The sequence below is a fragment of the Moschus berezovskii genome, chromosome 17 (genome assembly GCF_049115385.1).
Source record: "Moschus berezovskii isolate FMDL1 chromosome 17, NW_MosBer_1.0, whole genome shotgun sequence".
In the NCBI taxonomy this organism is placed as follows: domain Eukaryota; kingdom Metazoa; phylum Chordata; class Mammalia; order Artiodactyla; family Moschidae; genus Moschus; species Moschus berezovskii.
This window is the reverse complement of record NC_142476.1, coordinates 20638750-20663893: the sequence shown is the minus strand read 5'-3', so window position 1 is coordinate 20663893 and position 25144 is coordinate 20638750. Positions and strand designations below refer to the sequence as shown.

The window sequence follows — 25144 nt, the reverse complement described above, 5'->3', positions numbered from 1 at the left end:
GTTTATTATGAACACCCTCTTCTCCACTGAAAGTTACTAATGTTCATTTTGACTTGTCTGCTAGTCAACCCCTTTGTGAAGACATTGGTTTCTGGACTTAGAATCTTACTTCCACATAAAGCTAGAAAAATTCAATAAGGTTTTTATGGCAGTAGCACTTCCGACTTGACATTAAGTGTTGGGCCAAATGTTGACCTATTATAAGGGGCAACAATGCCTACTGGATTTTAATTGCTGTTTCTGTACCTCTTTTATTTGTTACACTTAATAAATCCTATAATACTTCTTTTCAAATAACTCTTGGAAAGTTGTGTTTGAGTACACCATAGGTGATGGGGAAAAAGGTGGAAGAGAAAGAGGGAAAGGCTGGTGTTGAATGATTATCGAGTGATGCATGACAGTATTTGTTAACTTCATGTCAATATATCAAGGCCAGATGGTTTATTTATGGTTTGCTGTTTCAGTAACATACATTATCTGGTAATATATTAAGGAAGGGTCCAATTGTATAATTACTTTTAGACTCTTGACTTCAAAACCCTTAACATCTTCATCCAAATTGGTAACTCTGGCACAAACCCATGGAGGTGTCCAGCGTGGAGGACTGTTTACAGAGAGGGAGATGCCAGCTCCTACTAAGAGAAAGTTCTCTTAAACTGGAAACCAGGGTCGTCAACAGCAACAGCAGTTTGGTACTCAGGTGCCAAGTGAACCCACATTGAGTTTGTCCACCGAAAGGTCAACCCTTCATGGCTGGCACTTTGGCACTGATGTGATAATGGCAGTCAAGTACCACTGGCCTTGAAAAAGAACCCAGGGAAGAGAATCTAGAGTTACAGGATACTCCTCAGCCAGATGTTCAGCGACTAACTTTCTTACAAAATCAGAGCGACTGACAGAGCAGAATGGCCTATTTTGAGCTTCACCTCCTCTCTCACTGGCCAGGGAACACAAAAGGGGAACAAGCGATTAAGACTTGGCTCTAGGCAGCTTCCTTCCTAAAGGTGAACACATCTTAAGCAAAAACGAGGGCAGCCTTCAAAAAAATGGGAGAGTGGGCCTGGTGTGAGCAATGTTTTTGGCTGAGTTCAGGATATAGATCTGCAAATGATAGCCTCTTTAAACTGTGGCTGAGCCAGTGTAGGAAATAACCTTGTACTTTTCATGTATACCTGGTGAGAGTCATGAATCTCAAATATGTGGGGAAATGGAAATTTTTTCCCCAGCGTCCTCTTTGCTCCTTTTGAAAAATGCTAAGAGTAGGAGACCCAGGCCACATTTTTTTTTAAAGCTTCCCAGGCGATTCTGATTTAGTTCCCCTAACTTTGAGAATTACAACTGTAGTGGAATAGGAATGAGTCAGACCTTAAGTTACCTAAACCTGTCTGTCTGTTTACCAAAAATAGTTAACCCCTGCCTTCCCTACCTTATGGGAACAGCTAACAGTAATCATTCAATAAATTTAAGCTATTATGTACTATTGGGCACTGTCCTAGAAGCCGCACTTGTAATAACCACACAGCCCATGGGAACTGATTCAGAGAGGTTAAGGAACTTGTCCAAGTTCACACAGCTAGGGTTGGAATCCATAGCTGGACAGCTTTGCCTAGAGATCATGTTTTTAACTGTTATTTAACAAGGTTGTAAAGAATATATGAAACATGCATGAGGGGACTTCCCTGACAGTCCAGTGGTTAAGACTCCACACTGTGAATGCAGGAGGCCTAGGGAACTAGATCCCACATGCTATAACTAAGACCTGGCGAAGCCAAATAAATATTTTTAAAATGTCATCAGATAAAAACAAAACACTTAAATAGAAACAAAAACATTCATGAGGATAGCAGGAAATGCTATCCTCATGAAAAGTTCAAGATGGTTTAAGTGGCCGGTGAATGAAGTTGCTGCAGGGAAGTCAGCATCTAGCCAGCACTTGCTACATCGTAGCTGCTCACTTCATTCACAGGACTTGAAAATCTGATACCTGCCTGTGTCCCTCAAATGCTGGCTTTGGCCTATCGAAGCGCCACAGATAAAATGACTCCTGGGACAACTTAAAAGTAAAGGCAGGAACTCTGCAGGGCAGGTGCCGCACACGGGGTTTGGCACTCAGGTGCTGAATAAATAAGTGTTCGCTGAATTGAATACCTTCCAATCAAAGGCATTTGAAATGTGCTATTCATATTCTACAAAATGGCTTTAACTATTTAGAATGTCAAAAGAGGAAAGGGCATGTAGGAAGTTAAGGAAATTAAAGAGAAACTGGGTATAAATGGAGTATTAAACCTTTGAAATTCAAAATAAAGAACCTGGTTATATATCCTTGAAGTCCTTAGGGAAGTGGGAGGGAGGAGCTTTGGGGATGGAAGAAGCCTGTGCTTCAATAATAGTTCTCATTTGTGTTGTACCTATCTGCTGCAGGCATACTGATCCCAACACGCTGCCCAGTAATGTTTTTAAAGGCCGACTTCACCTTACATCATTGTTTAATGATCTTTACACTTTGTGCATGCACTCAAATGTAGCTCAGAAATAAAAACAGGTTTTTCTACCACTTTAAACGATAAAGTGGGTCCCTAATAACAAGCTGGGCATGTATTCTTGGCATTGGATCTAATGAAGTATTTGACTCATTTCACATCCAACAAAACGCTGTGTTTGGCCTGCCTGCAACTTCCAAGCAACCTCTGAAGAGCTCATGCATAATACCAGTTCTCCCACAATCCCTCAGAATTTAATGAGTAACCGGTTCATCTGTGATGTGGCCTGACCCAAACCGAGGGCAGGTCGAGAATCTCCTCTGAAGACCTGTGTGGGAAGCGGCGCGACGCTTAGCTGGCTCAGGACTCGGCCCTTCACAGAATGACAAAGCAGAACTGTGCTTCACGGCCACAAGAAGGACAGAACTCAGTGGACACCCTCTCCCAGGCTCTCTTCCGCAGCACCTCTGTAAGATGGTGGCACCACCATCTAGCTGTGGAACCGATTCTCTTTGTGAGGCTGCTGGGCCTTTGCTTTAAGAACAGCGTGAGAGGAAGTCCAGTCTCTCTAGGGGCTAGGAGTAGCAGAAAAACAGACCTAAGGGCAACAGCGTGTCTCCCACAACAGGTTCTCAAAAACCATGTCAAACTGGTATGTGTGACCTACACAAGAGCACAACGGGCCTGCGTGCTTAGTCATGTCCGACTCTTTGAGACCCTCTGACTGCAGCCTGCCAGACTCCTCTGTCAATGGGGTTTTCCAGGAAAGAACACTGGAGCAGATTGCCATTTCTTTCTCTAGGGGATCTTCCCGACTGGGATTGAACCTGCATCTCCTGCATCGCAGGCAGATTCTTTTCCCACTGAGCCATCGGGGAAGCCCTATTCCTCTCTCTCTCTGTCTCTCAAAGTTATCTCTAGACATCCATACTGGACAGTTGAGGTTTTAAAAAATGCCTCCTATTCAGGGTGTCCCAAAAAAAGTCTTAGTAAAGTTTTAAGTCATTAAGGCTGGGGATAAGAGTGGTGGGCTGAATCTGCCTTCTGCAACCCCTATGGAGGCAGCTACACATGGTTTTATCACCAATTAAAAGTGCAGCCTAGATTAAGAGGCATTTTAAAGGACTAATTAGTCAACCCTTGCAAAAGTAAATTAAGGGCCCTGGTTGAAACAGCCAAAAGGAAACTCTAACACGGCTTTGTAGCAACGGTGCTTGGAGTGTATTCAAATAGAAAAGCTTGGGCTGGAAATACTTGTTTAGAAAAAGAACTACATCACTCCACCCTCTTTTATCAAGTAATCCAAGCCATCTTAAATGCTCAAGGTCTGATCAAGCAAGAGGTATTAAAACGTCTTTCAGCCTTAGCTAGATCATGTCCTTGGGAATAAACAAATTTTATTCAATGAACAAGTAGAAGGGATTCTTGATTACTACTATAGTTCTTTTGTGTAGACACACTGCTTCTAGGTTAATGCAAAAGCTCAGCAAAGAACATCAGATCAGGTAAAAGGCTTTTTATTCAGAAGCAGCTCAAAGTCTGACAGGGACACAAGTCAGGATAATTATTAGCTCATTACCTTAGCTCATTGACCTTCAGCACCTATTTGAAGTACTAGTTTTCCAAGTGGGAATGTTACACCCACTAGACTCTCAGCAGTTTCTGACAGCCATATTTATCCCCAATTTCACTCAGCAGGGCTGTCAGGAGATGAGCAGAGACACAAAGAAGAAAATCATCTACTTTAGTTCTCTTCTTCACGGGTCACAGGCTTTCAAAATCAAGAGAGACAGCATTATTGGCAGGCATTGGTCATAAATAACACCTCTCCATAGTCGAACACTCAAAAATCAAACATCAAATATAACTAGAGTTCTTAAATGTTCACTTAATGCTATGCTATACTTTGTTTCAAAAACAGCATTTCTGTGGCCTTTTATTTACCTTTCTCCTTGGATAAAACCAGGAGAACCCATGCTTAATTGACCTATGTAGTTTTCGCAGTTATAGCTTAGTTTACAAGAATCAAAGGAATTATATATAGTTATAATTAAGAATACATTTAAAAATGACAGAATATGAATAAAGTCTACACAGTCCTTAGGGAAATGGATAAAATGAATCAAGTTTCATGAGTGGAAGGGGACTCCCTTCTAAGGACATAGTACATAGAAAATACATGGAGCTTGTTTCTATGAGGTTACAAAGGGCTAAAATAGAAAACAATGGTTCATTTCAAGCTTATTGATACATAACTGTTAAGGTAAGAGATAGTCAAGATATTTTGCACATTATTAACTGAGAGTCGTCTATATACTCTCTATGTCAAATATCTAGAGAAAATGCCACGACTTTTTGGCTCAGGGCTCTACTAGACAATCACTGCTTTTGAGTATATGAAGAGAATCCAAAAGATCAAGTTAAACCGAAGATCTAATTTTTAGGTTTTGGATTTTCAGTATAGGAACTGCCTACACTAAAGATCATAACGTGAAGCTGGGTTGGATATGCAGTAGATTACTTAGTAAAAATGCGAAAACCTCAGATCATATATGGGATATATATTTGGGGGGAGAAAAGACAAACATTGCTAGTGTTCTAGTTTCGTCAACAAGTTGATATTTATCGCTGTTTTTAAAATAAAGACAATTTTAACTTAAGAGATTGTGTTTTAACACTGAATCAATATAAATGTACTTATCTAAAAATCATATTTAACCACATACTTAAAAAATCCACAAAAACGTAGTGAAAGGTTATATATTTTATATGAAACTGTATTAATGTGTTAGAGGCAGCGGAGACCCAGGGTCCCGTTCAGCAGTCGACCTTCACAGACAGGCCTGCTGTGGCCTGCAGAGGTGCTCAGCTGTGCACAGAAGGTCTTAGAGCAGGGAGAGACAAGACTTTTTTTTTTGCCTCTACAAACTGGGATGTCATTACTGTACAGAAGATGCATAATTTAAAAGACTACTCATTCAAAATGTTACAGAGTGGCAAACTTACTTTATGAAATTTAAACAAAGCGTTCACTCTGAGGAAGCTGCTCATACACTATGGTAGCAAAACCAGACTAGGTAACCTTGGATTCGAAACGATTTTCACTAAAAATGAAAAAATGGTAGCTTTCTTAAAACCAGAGTTACAGAGTCACTCTTGAAATTTTTATCTTGTTTTAATGAGTCAAGCTTCAGTTAACTCACTCAGATGAGAATCTATAATTCTGTTGACTGTTCTGGACTACAGAAGTCATCTTGGGACTTTCTATGGAAATATGTACAGATTTTCCGCATGGAGCTGGGAGTAATGGTGACCTGGAAGAAGAAAGTTCAGATTTTAGAGATTTTCTAAGATAAAGTTCAGCTATTACCTCAGCAAGTTATCACTATGGGTATTTTAAGTTAGGATGCCTGGAGATTTGCTTATGTAGCCAGATTTCAGTCTCAATTACTTGATGGCAATGTCTCTTTTGGTTGATTTGTACCAAATATAGAAAAATTGAAGGCAGCATGAGTGAAAGGAAAACGGATTTTTCATGTGAATGCAAAATATGTACCAGTTAAGCCTCGTAATAGGAACCAAAGAGGTTGCAATCACCATCCTCTCTGAAATAAATGAGTAAATACCCTTTCCAAATTTACAAACGAGATAGGTATTTCAAATGGCAGATACTACCCTTTTCTAAAGTCTTTATCAACATGTACATAAAGAAAAAAAATATTTTAAAGAAACTTTAGCTTCAAAAGATTGAAATTATAAAGCCAGAAATATCCTAGATGAGCAGACTATTTTTTAAAATGCCCTTAAGATGTACTGCTGCTGCTGCTAAGTCACTTCAGTCGTGTCCGACTCTGTGTGACCCCATAGATGGCAGCCCATCAGGCTCCCCTGTCCCTGGGATTCTCCAGGCAAGAACACTGGAGTGGGTTGCCATTTCCTTCTCCAATGTGTGAAAGTGAAAGGGGAAAGTGAAGTCACTCAGTCATGTCTGACTCGTAGCGACCCCATGGACTGCAGCCTACCAGGCTCCTCCGTCCATGGGATTTTCTAGGCAAGAGTACTGGAGTGGCTTGCCATTGCCTTCTCCGCTTAAGATGTACACATTCATGAAAATAATTTTTATTGAAATTATTTTTCTACTAACACATAACTCAGACCAGCTCCCTTGAAAAAACAAAAAACAAAAACAAACAGCAATTTTGGCTAGGGGCAAAGATTACCTACAGTGCAAATTTTGAGAGAAGACAGACTCCTCACAGCCTTCCCCCCGCCTTTATACTCTATAGCAAGGACTTGGAGTTTGTGTTTGAAGAAATCTTTAAAATATTTCTAGTTTATCTTTCCTAAAATTAGGGGATATAGGCTTACTGACAGTAGGAGGGGGTTATGAACATTTGTTAAATTAGTACTGGCCTAAGGTTATCCAACCTCTGCCCTTTATAAGGGCAGATCTTACTGGTCATGATATGATACCTGGATCAGGTTTCATTCTTCCACCTTCTCCCTAACACAGAAAGAGCTGCAGGAGAAACTTCCTTAACCTGCCTCCATCCTTAACTTGCAACCTGAGGAGCAGAAGCTTTCTATTCTCTGACTGGTACCCACAGCTCACCCAATGCTCACAGCTACTTCTGCCTCCATCATTATGAGTCACTTGCTTTTCAAGGTTCACAAAGCTATTTCTGCCAGCAATATCTGTTTTTGAAATAATCTAAATGAAAAGATAGGTAAAATTAAGATGAATGTTTAAAAAAAGGGAGATACAGGTGAGTTGCCAAAAATACCAGTGTGAGCAAGATGATCATAAAAGACTGGAAAAAAATCATATAACTCTAGAAGGATTCTGCACTTAAAACTGCTTTGTAAGTATCTTAATTTTGCTTTATTTTAAATAATCATAAGCTGTAATTACAAATTGAAAATCTATTTGTGGATGTTGGCAACTTGTCCATGAATTATAGCTTTCGCTATAAAAAGGGGAGGGAAATCTATAAAAAGAGGTTGCAGGAGCTGGGGGGTGGTGAGGCAAATTTTTAAAAAGCAAGGGGTTGTGGGAGGGAATAATGTCAAACAAAGAAGGAAGTTATTTTTGAATTGATATCCTAGAGGACGAAGAAGGCTTTGAAGAATTGGGCAAAGGGGCTGAGGGGTATGGACTTTGACAGAAGGGATTTTAATCGGAGTAAATAGGATTGCCAAAGAAAATACAGGACACATGCAGTTACATTTGAAATTCAAACAACAAATAACATTGCAGTATGAAAATTTTTCAGTATAAATATGTCCCATGCAATATTTGTCCCATTTTTATGTACTAAACCTGTGATCCTAGGAATAAATAGATTTACTTGAAAAAAAAGCAGTCTGATTTCTGAGAAGGCATCTGTGCCTGCCCTGGCCAAGTTAGGAAATGCATTTTCTATCGCTGCCAACTTACCGGGCCTGGAGAAGTCTTTCCGCTCTGTCTCCTGGGATTGGGGGTCTGGGACGATGGACTTCGTGGAGATGAATTCTCCGCCTTCCGTTTGGCTGCCATGGCCAATAACCAGTTTTTATTCTCTGGGGAGCTATTCTCTTTGCCTACCACTTCAGAGCCTTCTCCACAAGATCCCAAAGGAAGAGGTAGCGTTCCACAGCCTTCTGAAGCATAAGGACTGGCAGGAGAAGGAGGCTCAGAGACACTCATACTAGCTCCTTCGATCTTGCTTGGTTTGGTAGGACCTAGCGAGTCCTTACCAAGGTCTTCCTGGGTACCAGCAAGGCAGCACAGATCCAAATGAAGCTTTTCAACGGGGTCATCAAGTTCAGTCACACAGCTGCAACTCTTTACACACTTTTGTTTCACATTCTCCAGACAACTGGAGTCTAGCCTCCTCTTTACTCTATTTCTAGACTCAGAGCAAGCCACTGCCTGGGATGATTTCAGGCTCACAGGTATGAGGGCTTTTCTGGGAGATGTGATCTTGGTTTCGGAAGCAGGCGGAGTGACGGGTGGTGATAAGGAAGCCGTTCGGGTCATCCAGTTTCTAATGGACATCTTGAAAGATGAGGGTGGCTTGGGAGAGACGGAGGACACAGAGCCCCTTCTGCTGATGGGAGACCGGGCCTTGGCAGGAGGGGTCTTAAGAGAGAAGGTGGGCGTATTTGAAGGGAGGGGGAGGTCTCCGGCGCAGCTTGGGGCACAGGCTGCTGACGACGGGGAGGAGCTGCACGGATTGCTCTTTGCTCTGGGTGCTTTGGCCGGAGTGCTCTGGCTGCCGGGCACTGTCACTGAGAAACCAGAGGTCACAAAAATCAGAGGTGAGCGCTCCAGAACCTCCCGGAGCTCTCATCAAAGAAAAGTACACCGATAGCTAACTTAACCCTCCAGGGGCTGATTTCCCAGTGCAGACCACATAAATCATTTGATTCTTCCCAGACCCTTGATAACATTTTTCTTCCCATTTCCTAACTGCCAGCCCCTGAAACACCCTGTTGTAAAACATATGCTTGTAAAAGTCTAGAAAATACAGAAAAAGAAAAATTTAAAAGCATCCAGGTGAACCATTTTTTATACTTAGGCATATGATATCTCTCAAGCTTTTCTATACAAAAATGGGACCATGATGTACAAGATACTTAGTAATCTGCTTCTTAATGTATCATGAACATTTCCCACAGTAACACAGATCTGTACCATTTTTAACAGCTACAAAGTATTCTTAGGTAACAGTAAGACATCAGGCTTGTTAACGACGCTGCTTTCCTAAGGAGCTCCGCACTTAGTATTTCTGTGATGCTTCTAAGCAATGCTGGGCCAGAGAGGCACCGCACGTCAGGAGTGCACAGGTCTCCAATCCAGCACAATCACTTACTACGTCACCTGGGTACAACCGTTCACCTCTTCGGCCTCAGTTTCCACATCTATTAAATGGAGATAGCTTTTAATCTCCACAAAAAGGAATCTCATCAATTACTTGTTAAGGTTATCAGGCCTCGTGTGCCTTCCACCTTAATACACAATTTATGATTTCCCATGAGCAGAGAATGCCAAAGAATGTTTCCAAAATGCGACGCAAAACAAATCAAACTGTGGGCAGAACTCTTCTCCATCTGTCCTGCCCCTCGTTTCTAGGCCATGACTAGTACTTCAGGCCAATTCTCATAAACTTCATGTTTCTTCCTCCTGAGGACCCGACACAGACATATTTTCTCACTCTCCTCTGAGCTTTCCAGATATCTGAAAAAGGGTTCCTGTCTTCAAATAACAAGGAAAGGGCATTTATTTCTCAGTTACCCAGTCTTCGAATTACAATTCTGATGTTTAATTCAGTTTAATAGTTGTATTTATATGCAAATAAATACAAGTCCTAACTGGTCAGTTAGTTTTCCTGTACATTTTACCTTCTGCTTTTCTCTACTCAAACCGCCTAGCCTTGAGACAGAGAAGTTCTACAAACTGACTTTTGTCTAAACTTTTCTCATCAACGGTATGTTTAGAGACAAAGTGATACTGCTTCTTCAAGGAAGACCACCGCTGGAAAGCCCCATGTCATCGTAAATCACTACAGAAGGGGTTAGTGATGAGGACCTGTCCATGCAGCGTTTGGCGATGGCTCTCACGCTCACGTCCCAGAGCCTGAGTTCTGTCACCACTTCCGGAGAAAAGGAGCTCATTTGCGTCACTGCTCGGTGTGGGTCCACAGGCAGTGTACAGCCCCTACAGTCATCAGCTCCGTTAAACTGAGCTGAAGAATATGTTCAGGGCTGCTGCTGCTAAGTCACTTCAGTCGTGTCCGACTCTGTGTGACCCCATAGACGGAAGCCCACCAGGCTCCCCTGTCCCTGGGATTCTCCAGGCAAGAACACTGGAGTGGGTTGCCAGTTCCTTCTCCAATGTGTGAAAGTCCTAAAACACCATGGGTCTTACAACATGCAGAGCCTAAGGCAGGATTCAGGGAGAAGGAAAAGCTGGGCCAGGGACAAACCAAATATATGTTTCTGACACTCAGTGGCAGAAATCTGAAGTGTCTACTAAAGGCCAATGGAAAATCTGACTATGTGAAAAGCTGTATCCTCTTCAGGATGTCATCGTCCAACTTTCTTCTCTTTTTCTTTCTTTCCTCCTCTGAAGAGCGACAGAGGGGAGTAAGATAAAAAGTAAAAGGTCCTCTTTTCAACCGTCTCATTTCTCTCATGCTGCTGTGTACGCCACTATTTTCTATGCACCTATTAGCACTCACAAAACTATATGGATATCATACTCTAACAAAGATTACACACACATACACATTCTGCAATTTTCTCTTCCCTGAACACCCTATCTTCTTCTCTTTACACCTCTTGATGGACGTACACTTAGATGCAATACAATCTTTTTAACAGCTGTATGTGAGCCACTACACTGACCTTCAACTTAAAGCACAGCGTGCCTTTAGTACTTCATCTACTATGTGCATCCCCAACTCCTATGGACCCTAAATGCTGCATGGTATCTGATGACATGGTGGCACAGACTGGGCTGCTGCCCTAAAAGCTTCATGAAAGTAGGTTCCTTTGAGGAATTAGAGAGTTTACCGATCATCAGTCCATTTGGAGCTTCTTTCCTTAGAAGGGTTTGCCATCTGGCCTCACCCGACCTTCTCAGTCTGTCATGGGCTCTGCCCCCTGAGGATTCTGCTACAGGAGGAGACACGCAGCTTCCTGAACAAGCTGTGTGCATGGTCACATCTCTCTGTTCACGTGGTTTTCTTGCCAAGTCTATCCCTTCTTTTCCAGGCAAAAACTTATGTTTCCAGGCTCTGATGACAGTGTTATTAACTCCTTTGTGAAGATTTCACAAACTTCTTTCCTCCTCTCCCACAGGAAGCAAGTTCTCAAAGGCTTTTGTTTACATAGCTGGGTGAAATGTTTACAATATACTATAGTTTCTGTAGTTGTCTCCTGGATTAGACTATAAGCATCCAGAGGGCAAGTGATAATGATTTACTCACTTTTAGGTCTAGTGCTGCTGTAGTTCCTAGCAAGGAATTATTAAGCAATGTTTGTTAAATTTCATTACTGCTGACAGGGATGAGGGTCAAGTTCCAGCTATCAAAGAACAGATTCTGTAAGTACTGTGTTTGACTTATAAGTCTACAGCAAGCACTTGAGCTAGAACAGCTAACATTTCCTTCTTTTTAAGATAATTGTCTTTTCAAACAGTGATACCTAGACCAGAGGCTCTCAGTCTGGCTGCATACTGGACTTATCTGGAACTTTATGATAATACAGGTACTTGGTCTTTACCCTAGGCCTACTTAACAAATTCTGGAGGCATACAAATTGTTTAAAAGCTCCACAAGTGGTTCTGATGCACAGACAGGATAGAGAACCCCTTGCCCTAACAGTGCTGAGATCGCTGGCTGAAACAGTGAAAGTAATGGAGCAGGTGCTGACTGGGAAAAGTTGGATAGAAGGGAATGGGGCTGTGTGTTGTGATTTAAAGCCTGCTTAGTTAGTAAGTTAAAAAGGGCCAAAAGAGAAGACAGGCAGTCCAGGACAGCAGTGAAGGGTTGGGGTGGCAATTAGAAGCTTGGGCAAGCAGAGGAACATAATTTTCAAAATGGCAGTGTGATTAGCAACAGCCAATCTGTCGCTGGGAACCGGCTTAAAGGGCTGAATGGCCAGTGCACCAGGCTTTGGTCCCTGTGTCAAGTTGTTGCTCTCTTGCTCTTTAGAGTAACTCTAGCATTACCCAGAAACAGAGAAATCTAGGTCTAATTCCTGGACCAGTCTTCATCTAAACTCTTGTGCTGGGTTCTAAAGGAGGGAGTACTACAGGCATGAGCTTAAGAATCAGACTGCAAGGGTCTGAATTGGTTCTACTATAACTTCACAGCTATGTGACTTTAAGCAAATCTAAGTTCCTTGAGCTTCAGGTTTGGTTGTTTGGGGAATTACTAATAAATGAGATAATACAAATAGGTCTTCAGAACAACTATGCTAATACTTGACCTGCCTCTTGAGAAACCCATATGCAGGTCAGAAAGCAACAGTTAGAACTGGACATGGAACAACAGACTGGTTCCAAATAGGAAAAGGAGTACGTCAAGGCTGTATATTGTCACCCTGCTTATTTAACTTATATACTGGGTACATCATGAGGAACTCTGGGCTGGAAGGAGCACAAGCTGGAATCAAGATTGCTGGGAGAAATATCAATAACCTCAGATATGCAGATGACACCACCCTTATGGCAGAAAGTGAAGAGGAACTAAAAAAATGCCTCTTGATGAAAGTGAAAGAGGACAGTGAAAAAGTTGGCTTAAAGAAAACGAAGATCATGGCATCCGGTCCTATCACTTCATGGGAAATAGATGGAGAAACAGTAGAAACAGTGTCAGACTTCATTTTTTTGGGCTCCAAAATCACTGCTCATGCTGATTGCAGCCATGAAATTAAAAGACGCTTACTCCTTGGAAGGAAAGTTATGACCAACCTAGAGAGCATATTAAAAAGCAGAGCCATTACTTTGCCAACAAAGGTCTGTCTAGTCAAGGCTATGGTTTTCTAGTGGTCATGTATGGATGTGAGAGTTGGACTGTGAAGAAAGCTGAGCGCTGAAGAATTGATGCTTTTGAACTGTGGTGTTGGAGAAGACTCTTAAGAATCCCTTGGACTGCAAGGAGATCCAACAAGTCCATTCTAAAGGAGATCAATCCTGGGTATTCATTGGAAGGACTGATGCTGAAGCTGAAACTCCAATACTTTGGCCACCTCACGCGAAGAGCTGACTCACTGGAAAAAACTCTGATGCTGGGGTGGGGGGGTTTGGGGGCAGGAGGAGAAGGGGACGACAGAGAATGAGATGGCTGGATGGCATCACCGACTCGATGGACATGAGTTTGAGTGAACTCCGGGAGTTGGTGATGGACAGGGAGGCCTGAAATGCTGTGATTCATGGGGTCGCAAAGAGTCGGACACGACTGAGCGACTGAACTGAACTGAACTGAATGCTAATACTTAGCAATGGCTAAATGTTATTAATATGGTACAAATTTGGTCAACATATGTAACTTTGTGACTTAGTTTCCAAAACTAAGAATAATTAATACGTAGGAATACCTAGTTAAAAGACAACATATTTTTCTTCAAAAATGTTTATAGTTATTAACACAGAGTTAATCTGGGAATCTATTTTAATGGGAAACCCTAAATTTAGAACCCTCCCCCAAAACACTGGGAATGAAATGTTTAACTACAAGAGAAGAGCTAGGTAAACTATGGAACATTTAAATGTTCTGCTAAAAAAACAAGGAAAGTGCTTAGAATATCATGTTTAGTGAAAAAATCTTCAAGAAATCCAAATGTATACATAGCATGACTCTGTTAATAAGAAAGTCTCTATGGATAAAGGGGCAAAAATCTAAAAAATAAGTAAAAATGCTAACTAAAATTGTGTATGAGTGTTGGGGAGGCTGATGACTTTTTCCTTATATAATTCTTTTATTTTTTTCTAAATTAGGAAGCAAAATTAAAGACAAGGCAGCAGAAAGACATCCCATGTTCATGAATCAGAAGAAAATAGTTAAGATGGTGATACTCCCAAAACTGATCTATAGATTCAATGCAATCCCTAACAGAATTCCAGCTGATTATTTCTGCAGAAATTGACAAGCTGGTCCTAAAGTATGTATAGAAATGTAAGACCCAGAATAGTCCAAACAATCTTAAAATTTAAAAGACAATTGGAGGGCTCAGACTTTCCGATTTTTAAAACCTACTACAATGCTGTGATTCATGGGGTCGCAAAGACTCGGACAAGACTGAGCGACTGAACTGAACTGAACAAGGTACAGTAATCAAGACAGTGTGGTAACAGCATAAGGACAAACTTACAGATCAATGGAATGGAACTGAGACTCCAGAAACGAACTTTTACATTTATGGTCAATTGATTATTGACAGGAGTGCTGAAAAAATTCAATGGGGTAACAAACAGTCTCTTTGAAAAATGATACTGAGAATGTGGGCTATCCACATGCAAAAGAATGTGGACCCTTACCTTCCTCATACCAGACACAAAAATAAACGCAACATCAACAGTAGCCCCAAAACTAAAACACTCCTACAAGAAAATACAGACATAAATCTCTGACTTTGGATTACACAATGATTTCTTAGATATAACATCAAAAGCACAAATTACAAAAAGAAAAAAACAGATAAACAGGTCTTCATCAAAATTAGAACATTTTGTGTGTCAAAGGTCATCATCAAGAAAATGAAAAATCAACTTACAGAATAAGAGAAAATATTTATAAATCAATATATGACAAATGACTTATATCCAGAATATATAAAACTCAACAAAACAATAGATAAGTAACCCAATTAAAATATGGGCAAAGGATTTATTTGCATAGGCACTTTTCCAAAGAAAATTTACAAATGGCCAATAGGCACATGAAAAGATATTCAACATCCTAAGACATCATGAAAATATCAGTACAAATCAAAACCACAGTGGGATACCACTGTACACTCAGTAAGATGGTTATAATTTTAAAAAAGAAATAACAACAAGTGTTGGCAAGGTTACGGAGACACTGGAACCCTTACTTTGGGTCTTGAAAATAGACTAGAATTAGATTATGTTGACTGCCCAACTCTGAATATACTGAAGAACACTGGACTATATAAACAGGTGAATTTGTGGTATGTGAATATATCTTGACTTTTTTTTTTAAGTCTCAAGGTGAAAAAAAAGTATAGGAAATAAAAAGAAACAACTATTTACCACGTAGCTAAATTATTAATAGAAAATACAATGACAGTAATAATAATAACTCTCGATCTAACCAAAATTATGACCCTGTGTTGGGAAGCGAAGGGAATGTTGAGTGTGCAGAGGTTTGGATATCATGGGGACATAGGAAAGAGCCAAGTGCTCATCTCACAGAGTAAGATGTCAACAGATAATGCTGAAGCAACAACAAAAAATCCCCTAAGAGACAGAAATACACAAATATTACTTAGAGATATAGGAATAAGTATCAAAGAATTAGCTAAAAGATTTGAAGTTGTCACCCTGGGAAAAGGGAACTATGCGAGGGTATCTAGAGAATGTTATTTACCTATTTAGCCCTGTAGAGTTAGTTGACTTGTTAAAGTATAAACACTTAAAAAAAAATTTTTTTTTTTTTTTTTAAAGAAAGCAGAAACCAAAATTAAACACATCCAACACTTTATAGAAGTAGACTTAGAGTGAAAGATTCCTCTGGAGTTTAGTTACGCTGGAGATATCTTAAAAGAGACTAAACAAGTCAGTAGAAAAATGTGCATATATTCTTACCCTCATTACCTTAGGCCTTGAGGGCTGACATTAAGTTTTAAGCTTGAATTTCAAGCTTATGACTACCTATTGATAACATCTGGATTCCCTTTGGCTAGATTGGGGCTTGATTTTTTTGTTCTCAATTCCCCGTCACTCTCTTCAATTCTACCCATCAGTTCAGTTATTACAAAACCCACATTCATGATCTTTTCAATATCCTGGCTTCTCATTTTCTTGACCTTCTTCTTCTCCAACAGCCTTGTCCTTTCACTCACTTATTCCTTGGCCTTATTATTACCAGTACCTCCATCATTACTAAAATCCTCCACTATCTCAATTTCAACCACCACCTATTTTCCCAGTTCTCTTTAGCACTCCAGTGCCAACAGTTCTTCATCCCCATGGGCCCCTCAGTTAATTGATCCTACCACTTCTACCCTCAGCCCAATTATATCCTCAGCTCCCTCCTTACCCAGTTTAACTCTGATAGTATATCTATCCTCAACTCCCTTGGCCCTCCACTCACTTCATCATACTTGTGGATTTAAACCATATCCCTGATTAAAACCAACTTTTCCACCTACAGTCTGCCTGTACCTGTGCAGCAGACACACAACCATACTGACTGCTCATTTTCAATGAGTGCCAGCCTCAGGTTGAGTCTTCGCTCAACAATCATATTTCCCTGGTCCATTTGCTCTTCTATTCTCTACGTGGCTATTTCAGACTTTCTTTTCTCTCCTCAAATCTCGATCACCTCTTCCTCTAATCCTTATTCTCAGTTGATGATCCTGATTCCAATGTCACTAAGAAAACTTTCTGACCCTCCCACTTATCTACCTACCTTCACCGTGCCTGTATTTCTGCCTTCTCATCACTATGGATGAACAATCCACACCTCTGACACAGGCCTACTCTTCATCTTGTATATTCGAGATCATCCCCTCACTCAAGGAAACTGCTCCAGCAAATTCCCTGCATCAGTTTTCTCCTGGACTAGAGGATCCTTCTAATCACATACAAAATGCTATTTTCTCACCAAAAACAAACTTCAACATTGCTTCGTCCTCTACCATTTCATTTTTCTTGCTTTCTAGCAGAATTCCTTGAAAGAGTCTCCTCTCTTCCCTCCTCCTGAACAACACTAACCAGGCCACTGACATGTCACCAAAAACTGCCCTCACCAAGGTTGCTTAATAACCACTGTACTGCCAAATCCAAAGGTCAGTTTTTAGCCCTCATCTTACTTGGCATGCCAAAATCATTCAACCAAATTCATCCCTCTTCCCTTTACACAATATTCTGTTTTCCTCTTACTTCTCTGGTTGTACCTGCTGTTTCATCTCTCCAACTTTTAAATATTAGGATGCTCCAAGGCTCAGACCCCAGACTTATTCTCTTTCCCATACATAGTTACCTTTTACCTGTATGATAATAAATCCCAAATTTACAACTCTAGCCCTGAACTGCAGAATCAAACATCTAACCGCCTCTTTGACATCCCCATTTAGATATCTAATAATCATATCAAACAACATATCCAGCTATACCCTCCCTCAAACTGCCCCTCCTGCAGTGATTTCTATAGAGGTTAATGGTTACTATTTTCTTCTCAAACCAAGAACTCTGATGTTATCCTTGATAACTCTCCCTCATATCCCACATCTGATCCCATAGAACCTTCTGTTGTCTCCATCATGTAAATATATCCGGAATTTGAAGACTTTTAAAAATTGTATCGTCTGCTACCTCTCTGGTCCAAGTTACCACCATTGTTTCCTAGGTTACTTCAATAAGTTTTTAAATTAACTTCCCCTTACAATTTGTTTTTAACACAGAAGTTAGAATGACCAAGAAAAGTCAGATCGTATACTTCTCTATTGAAGACCCTCCAACAATTTTTTGTCTATCCAAATAAAAGCCAAACTTGTACAGGAACCTCATTTTCCACTATTTCCTGTCCTCTCCTCTGCCTGCTTCAGCCACAGGGATTACAGCTACATCAGCCTCTTTGAGGAACACAAAACATGCCAGGTCTGCTCCTGCTTCACGGGGTTTGCATTTGCTGTTTTGTCTGCTAGAAACATTCTCAAAAATACGCCCATGACTTACTGCTTTAATATTTCACTTTCTGTACTCAAGCACCATCTTTTCATTGAGGTTTCTGTGGGCACCTAATTTAAAATTTTAACAGCATGCTGTTATTCTCCCATTCCTTCTTTCCTTTTCCCTAATCCACGTATTACTACCTAACAAGCAAAGTTTATTTAACTTGTTTACTGACTCAAACTAATATGTAAGCTTCATTTCTGATTCTTGATTCTTTTGATTACTGCAGAATCCACAGCAAATCAGGAACAGTGCTTAGCACACAGTAGATGTTCAACAAATACTTAAAGAAATAAATCTACCAGTGTATTCCAGTGCCTGTGTAGATAATAAACATAGTGTTCAGAAAATATATATCTTAAAAAAAAATGTCAGTTAAGACGGTGCTTTCCTTCAAAATCATACTAAAATAAGATCAAATCTAGCAGAACTAAACCAATAAAAACATAAAAAACTTAGAAAAATGCATGAGATCCTTACCAAGGTCGGGTTTCACTTCTCTCTTCTTCTGAGAGGCCCATCCCACTATGGAGAGTTTATCTCCTCCTGATTTCTCCTCTAAATCTCTATTCAAGCGCCAGACTTTCAGTGTATTGTCATCAGAGCAAGTAGCAATCTACAGAGAACCAGAAAGGGAGTTAATAAGTTTCAGTCAAAGATTCACAACAAAGTAAAAAGTAGACATGTCTTTAAGGGCTCATGACTAGAGAGTTATTCTGTCTGATACAGAAAATGCTACCTAAAAGGTCAGATACTTTCATTCCTTGCTTTCAGACATCATTCCAGATTTCCAAAGAAGTGGATCCTTTAGTTTCTTCTTTATATACACTCTGTGGGTATGACTTTTGTAACCAGTGATTTCTCAGCTAACCTAAAGCTCTACTGTAAACCAGGTTCATTTCATTTTCAAGAAGTTGGGCAAATCATTATCACCTTCTGTATAACTACAAAACGTACATAATTAAGATGTCGTTTTTCTCTTATGTGATCAATCAGTGTTATGTCATTGGCATTCAATTTATATGACTTTCTTCAGAATTCTCCAAGTTCTGGCTTATTCCAAGTAATGGGATCACTCCCAAGATCTGACTTAGCTCATGACTCTAGTATGCTGTGACAAGTAGAATGAAACCATTCCCTAAGATTCTTTTTCAGATAGGTAAAGAAGCAATCTGGGAAAACAACAAGTTCACTAGCCTGAAAGAAGTTAAAAATAACCTTTGCCCCTTTAAAAATATCTGACCATTCCTGATCTTGGTCCCAAGCCTTTTATGGCAGAGAAAGTCCAGCTTGAAGAGCCGTGGCAAATGGCCACTGGTACCAGAGCTGTTCCCTAGCATTTGTTTATATAATTTCTCTATTTCAGTAACTAAAGAGAGAGAGAAAAAGAGAACACACGTTCTCTTAAGAGTCTTGGCCCCCAAGAGGCTGGCAGCTTTTTCCTTTCCTTACTGGGAGGCCAAAGAAGATACACATATTTAACCGTTCAAAGAGATGCCTGGGATCCCCAGTTGTTCTACAGTCTATTATCTAGTTGTTACTTAAAGAGCAACTATTAAGTCTGAGTGTCCTAAAATAAACATTATCTTATTTAATTCTCATTATATAAAAGCCTGACACTCAAATAACCTCATCTACAAAACAAGAATAAAGTTATTTGCCCAAGGTCACCACAATTCAGTGGCAGAGCTAGAATTTATTTATTCTTCAAACTTTAAACTTTTTATCTTGTATTGGGGTTTAGCCAATTAACAATGTTGTGACAGTTTCAGGTGAACAGTGAAGGAACTCAGCCCTATGTATACATGTATCCATTCTCCCCCAAACTCCCTCCCCATCCAGGCTGGCACATAACAATGAACAGAGTTCCATGTGCTATACAGTAGGTCCTCGCTGGTTATCCATTTTGAATATAGCAGTGTGCACATGACCTTCCCTAACTGCCTAACTATCCCTTTCTCCCAGCTCAGAGCTAGAATTTAAATCCAAGTTTTTTCAATTTCAAAGTCTAAACCTTTTTTCTTTAAAGTGGGTATTTTACATTACTAATTCTAGGGTAGGGAGAAAATTATTTTAAAGACCCTTTTGAAAAGGCGGTCGTTAAATGAATATGGGAAAATAGCCCTGCTACTTCCTTTGAGTCTCTTCTGTGCATAGAGATAAGGACAATATACAATGGATGGAGAAAAATGACATGATTAACTGATTAATTTGAAAAAAATTCATCTTGAAGTTCTATGAAGATATAAAATTCCTCATTAAAAGCAGATATTTCACTGGTAATCACATGGAAACTTAGATGGAAAATGTCACTGGGAGGTAATTATTGGTGATTAAAGCAATGATTTTAAAAAAAAAAAGTCTATCATGAGCTCATCACAGAAATGGCTATTCAGGGATACAGAAATAAAAGCAAATCCATAGTAGTACTTGAAAGCCAGCAGGGATGTCCTAAGTAGATCAGACCATGAGAAGATTACAGAAGATAGAAAAACAGATAGGCACAATAGGCAACAAACCTTCAAAATGTAATAGATGAAATGGAGCTGTCCACGGAAGGAACATTTCCGGTAAATCCAAAATAACCCAGAAACCAAAGGTGGGGGGCTGGGAGAGTGAGTAGAACTATTATACGAAATTCCTATATATATGTGGAATTTATTGTTTCTGGGATTTCTGCCTTTCAGGTTTTTAAAATTTGTTTAAAGTATCACTATTAAAAATTATTTTAAAGTGAGTATATTTTCTTCTTTTCAGAGTGTCTATAACAGTTTAGAGTTACTTCTTCCATAGTTTAGTCACAGATAGCCAAACATTTTAAGACTTCACAGTAAGTATTTTTTAGGCATGTGAGAACCCAAACTGGTCTGTGAAGAACAGTCAAGATGTTATTTTTAACACACATCAATAATACATACAAAGTCAGAAACACTAGTTTCTAGTTTTCTTCACTTTAGATTTTCTTTTCACCTTAATTTTAAGACGAAATTTTACTAACGCTAAAACCTTAAATTCTATGTTTAGGAAAGGAATGACCCTAGAGAACCAAGAAATCCACTTGGTAGGAAAAAACAGAATGTGTGATTGATGATGATATAGATCCTGGATGGCCTCAAGATCTTTAAACGTTTATTTAAACATAAGAGTTTGCATTGGGACAATCTACACGCTTGTGATCTTTGACGCCGGCTACAGACTTGCTTACACACCTTCGTGAAGTCGGACGGACACCAGCTCACAGACGTGACCTCTTGGGAATGGCCCAGGAGCACAGTCGGGGGGCGCCAGGGCGTGGAGACCTGTCACAGTGTCAGAAACACACGGGTCAGCGGGGCAGTGCCAGGCCTCCCAGACGCAGGCCCCAAAGTTACCCATACCTATACCGCAGACAGCCTTAGAAGTGTTACCAAAAATCTCTAGACATGCCTAGTTATAGCTCAGAGAAAGAGGCCCAATGGGCAATGAAAGTATTTCTGTCATTAATCTGGGAAAATACAAGGAAAACAGCCAAAATAAGTAAACAGTATGAGGTAAGATACCAGGACAGCTCTTATTCAAATCAGGACTACTTAGTTATACATATTTTGATTAAAATTCAAGACTGAAAGGGTGAGTTTCGGCAGCTAGGTATAGCACTTCAAGTGGAACCTAGACTAAATTTTAGATTTTCTCTAGTCAGCTACTTCCAGGAACACTGTACTTACTAAATCCTGAAGGTACTTGAGAAATGGCAGCAGATCTCGTGGGACAAGGGGATAGTCTTTCTTCCAAAAGAACTCGTTGACTTCTATGAAAGCCCAAAGTTATACTCCTTCATTTTGAAGGGGGAAAAGCTATATTCTACATGGCACTTTGGTATTTTTTTTTTTTTTTTTGGAAAAAAAATTTCTCTGAAATTTTATTTTCAGTTCATTTGCTTAAAGAAACTGAATTTTCAAGTTAAGTATTGTCACATTTTAATGTACAAAAGAGGGATCACATTGTGCAGTACTACACAGGTGACTAAGAATGATATTTTCCCCCTCACTGGATGCTATTAGTGATATGCATTTGACAGCTGACTCATTCAAGAGCTGTCAATCCCTGTCAGAGGCCATGGGCATTAATCAGCACAACACAAAGAGTACAGACTCACATAGCATATGTGTTTGAAAAAGAGAAATTATTCTCTTCTCATTTACCTGAGACTCTTAATCATTGCTCATTTGTATGAAGAAGGAGGTGGCACTCTGGAAAGAATATCTGAAAGAATGACTAAGTAACTTAGTGGACTCCTCAGACTGTAGTTAAGAGATTCGACACACTGATTCATAAGGTATCCAACTCAATTATTACTACTCCTCTCCTGGGTTAAATGGCACATATGTAATGATTCAAAAAGCCAGAGAAGACAAAGAGCAGAATCTGATTTGCCTTGCTAGATTAACAGAAAAGGAGGCTTTTCTTTGAGCTCTAAAAGGATCTCACTGGCTGCCTACTTCTACAATCCCACAAAACTCATTCTCTCACAAGGTGGCATATTTTAGAAAAGACTCTAATGATCTCAACAGTCACAGAAATTCTCAATGATCCCAGCCTACAAAGTCTCTCTTTACCCAAGACCCAAGGAGGATGGGTAACAGCAAATTAAAAGAGGAAATCCTATGCCCTTCTGAACCTCTCGGGTAACAACATATTATTTTACTCCGTGTATTTACTTGCTTGTTGCTTCTAGCTCATCATCTCATGGTACTGCCCCTTCCTCAGTTTCCCAGGCATTACATATACTGAGGAGAACCTGAGTGTCTATATCGAAGATTAAAATAAATGTCAAGGAAAAAAATGTTCACCAATAGAATGTATGCACATTTCTGCATTTATCTATAGGATTAAAGAGGGGAAAAAAAAACCCAAAAGATAGATCTGTTGGAAAAATTTTTTATAATTTGATAAGGCAGGAATAAAAACAGTAATGATAAAAGTCAGCATTTATTGAATGATTGCCATGAACCAGGTATCTTACATAGCATTAAAAGCAAGGGGAGGGTTTCTAAAAAGTTAAAAACATAGAATTAGTTACCATATGGCCCAGCAATTCTACTCCTGGGTAAACACTCCCAGGAGAATTGAAGACATATTCAAACAAAAATTTTTACATGAATGTTCATAGTAGCTCTGTTCATAAAGCCAAAAAAGTGGGGACTTCTCTGGTGGCCCAGTGGTTAAGAACCCACCTTCCAATGCAGGGGACATTGGTTTCCTCCTGGGGGGGAACTAAGATCCCACATGCTGAAGGACAACTAAGTCCACACACCACACTGGAGAGAAGTCTGAGATGCAAAAAACAATCCCGCACGCTGCAACTAAGACCGGATGCAGCCAAATATATAAATATATTTTTTAAAAAAGCCAAAAAGTGGAAAAGTTTAAATGTCCATCAACTGATAGACAAATAAGGTCTAAACATCCAATGGAATATTCCTCCATAAAGAGGCATGAAGTACTGATATATACAACAAAATGGATAAATTTTATGAAAGCAAAGCCAGACATAGAAGATCATGTTTATATATAATTCCATTTATAGGAAATGCTCAGAATACGCAGATCTAGAGACAGAATGCAGGTTAGCGGTTGCCAGAAGTTGGGGGGAGGGAGGAATGGAGTGACTCCTAAAGGTTATGGGGTTTCTTTTGGGAGTGATAAAAATGTCTGGGAATGAGATGGGATGGTTGCACAATACTGTGACTATACAAAAAAAAAAAATCACTGAACTGTACACTTTAAAATGACTACAATGGTGAATTTTACAGTATTCAAATTCTATCTCAATTTAAAAGAAAAAGTGGAGGGAAGGGCATGTTGTAGGCTGGAATGAAAGCTTATGTCCAACAAGTTTTTATGAACGTTAGTAACAAGTGTTTTCACAGTTGAGGACTATCCTAGTATAGTAAAGTATATTTGGTGACTACTCTGAAGAAGATTAGTTTCTTTTTTTTTTTTTTTGACTTGTGAAGAGTCTTTATTATTATGCTGCTGCTGCTGCTGCTAAGTCACTTCAGTCGTGTCCGACTCTGTGTGACCCCATAGACGGAAGCCCACCAGGCTCCCCATTCCCTGGGATTCTCCAGGCAAGAACACTGGAGTGGGTTGCCATTTCCTTCTCCAATGTGTGAAAGTGAAAAGTGAAAGTGAAGTCGCTCAGTCATGTCCAACCCTTAGCGACCCCACGGGACTGCAGCCTACCAGGCTCCTCCATCCATGGGATTTTCTAGGCAAGAGCATTGGAGTGGCTTGCCATTGCCTTCTCCGATTATGTGACTAAATATTTCTCACAATATAGTATCTGATGGTGGCTCTGTTCTGGAGACAGAAAAAGAGGAAGTGAAAAAGATACCAGGAAGACTTCATTTTGATGATTTGAAGAATTACAATATATGAGTTACCTAAGGGAAAATGGATCTTTGAATCTGAAGGTGAGAAATCAGCTACAAATTCTTGATTTTCTTTGAATAATGTAGGAAAGGGATATGTAGTGTTCTTGTCACTTTTAAGAATTTTTTAGATGGACACAGAGTAATGTAGAATTTTGACCAAAGGTATCAGAGTAAGGGAAAATGGGGAGAAATACAATGCAGATCACTTGACTCATGTTTACATGTACTACAGACTAGTCTCATGTTTTTATAACTCATTTTGATAAGATTCCCATTTTATGACCAAATGATTGGGAAACATCTGTCTTTGAGTCAGGATGGTGAGAGAAACATGTATGAGGGATATCACTAGATAAGACTAAAGTGAAAGTGAAAGATGCCTAGTCCTGTCTGACTTTTTGCGACCCCATGGACTATACAGTTCATGGAATTCTCCAGGCCAGAATACTGGAGTGGGTAGCCTTTCCCTTCTCCAGGGGATCTTCCCAACCCAGGAATTGAACCCAGGTCTCCCACACTGCAGGCAGATTCTTTACCAGCTGAGCCACAAGGGAAGCCCAGATAAGAGTAAGGCAGGAATAATACATGCAGTATCACTCTCAAAGAATGTCTAGTGAAAAAATTTATTTGACTCTTTTTCATTGTTTCTTCTTGAACTGAGATATTTAAATTTCATTAATTTTGTATTTAAAACAATTAACAGAATCAGGGATTTATTTATCTAATGATTAAGTGTCTAAGGCACTGCTGCTGTTGCTGCTGCTAAGTCGCCTCAGTTGTGTCTGACTCTGTGCGACCCCGTAGATGGCAGCCCACCAGGCTCCGCCATCCCTGGGATTCTC

At 39.9% G+C, this 25144-nt stretch overlaps 1 protein-coding gene across 3 annotated transcripts in view; it reads right to left on the bottom strand.

Moving 5' to 3' along the window:
- Window positions 1–2182: 2182 nt before the first annotated feature.
- DTL (denticleless E3 ubiquitin protein ligase adapter) overlaps window positions 2183–25144 on the bottom strand; it is a 53344-nt gene continuing 30382 nt past the window's right edge. The window contains exons 12-16 of one of the 3 annotated variants that reach the window (XM_055419042.2): window positions 21096–21185; window positions 18367–18502; window positions 7918–8750; window positions 5684–5794; window positions 2183–5584 (exon numbers count right to left, since the gene is read on the bottom strand). In XM_055419042.2, the coding sequence (XP_055275017.1) occupies window positions 5696–5794; window positions 7918–8750; window positions 18367–18502; window positions 21096–21185 (1158 nt within the window). In that variant the 3' untranslated portion in view covers window positions 2183–5584; window positions 5684–5695. Of the gene's footprint in view, window positions 5795–7917; window positions 8751–18366; window positions 18503–21095; window positions 21186–25144 lie in introns of all 3 variants that reach the window. The other 2 variants (XM_055419043.2, XM_055419041.2) reach the window with 2 other exon arrangements.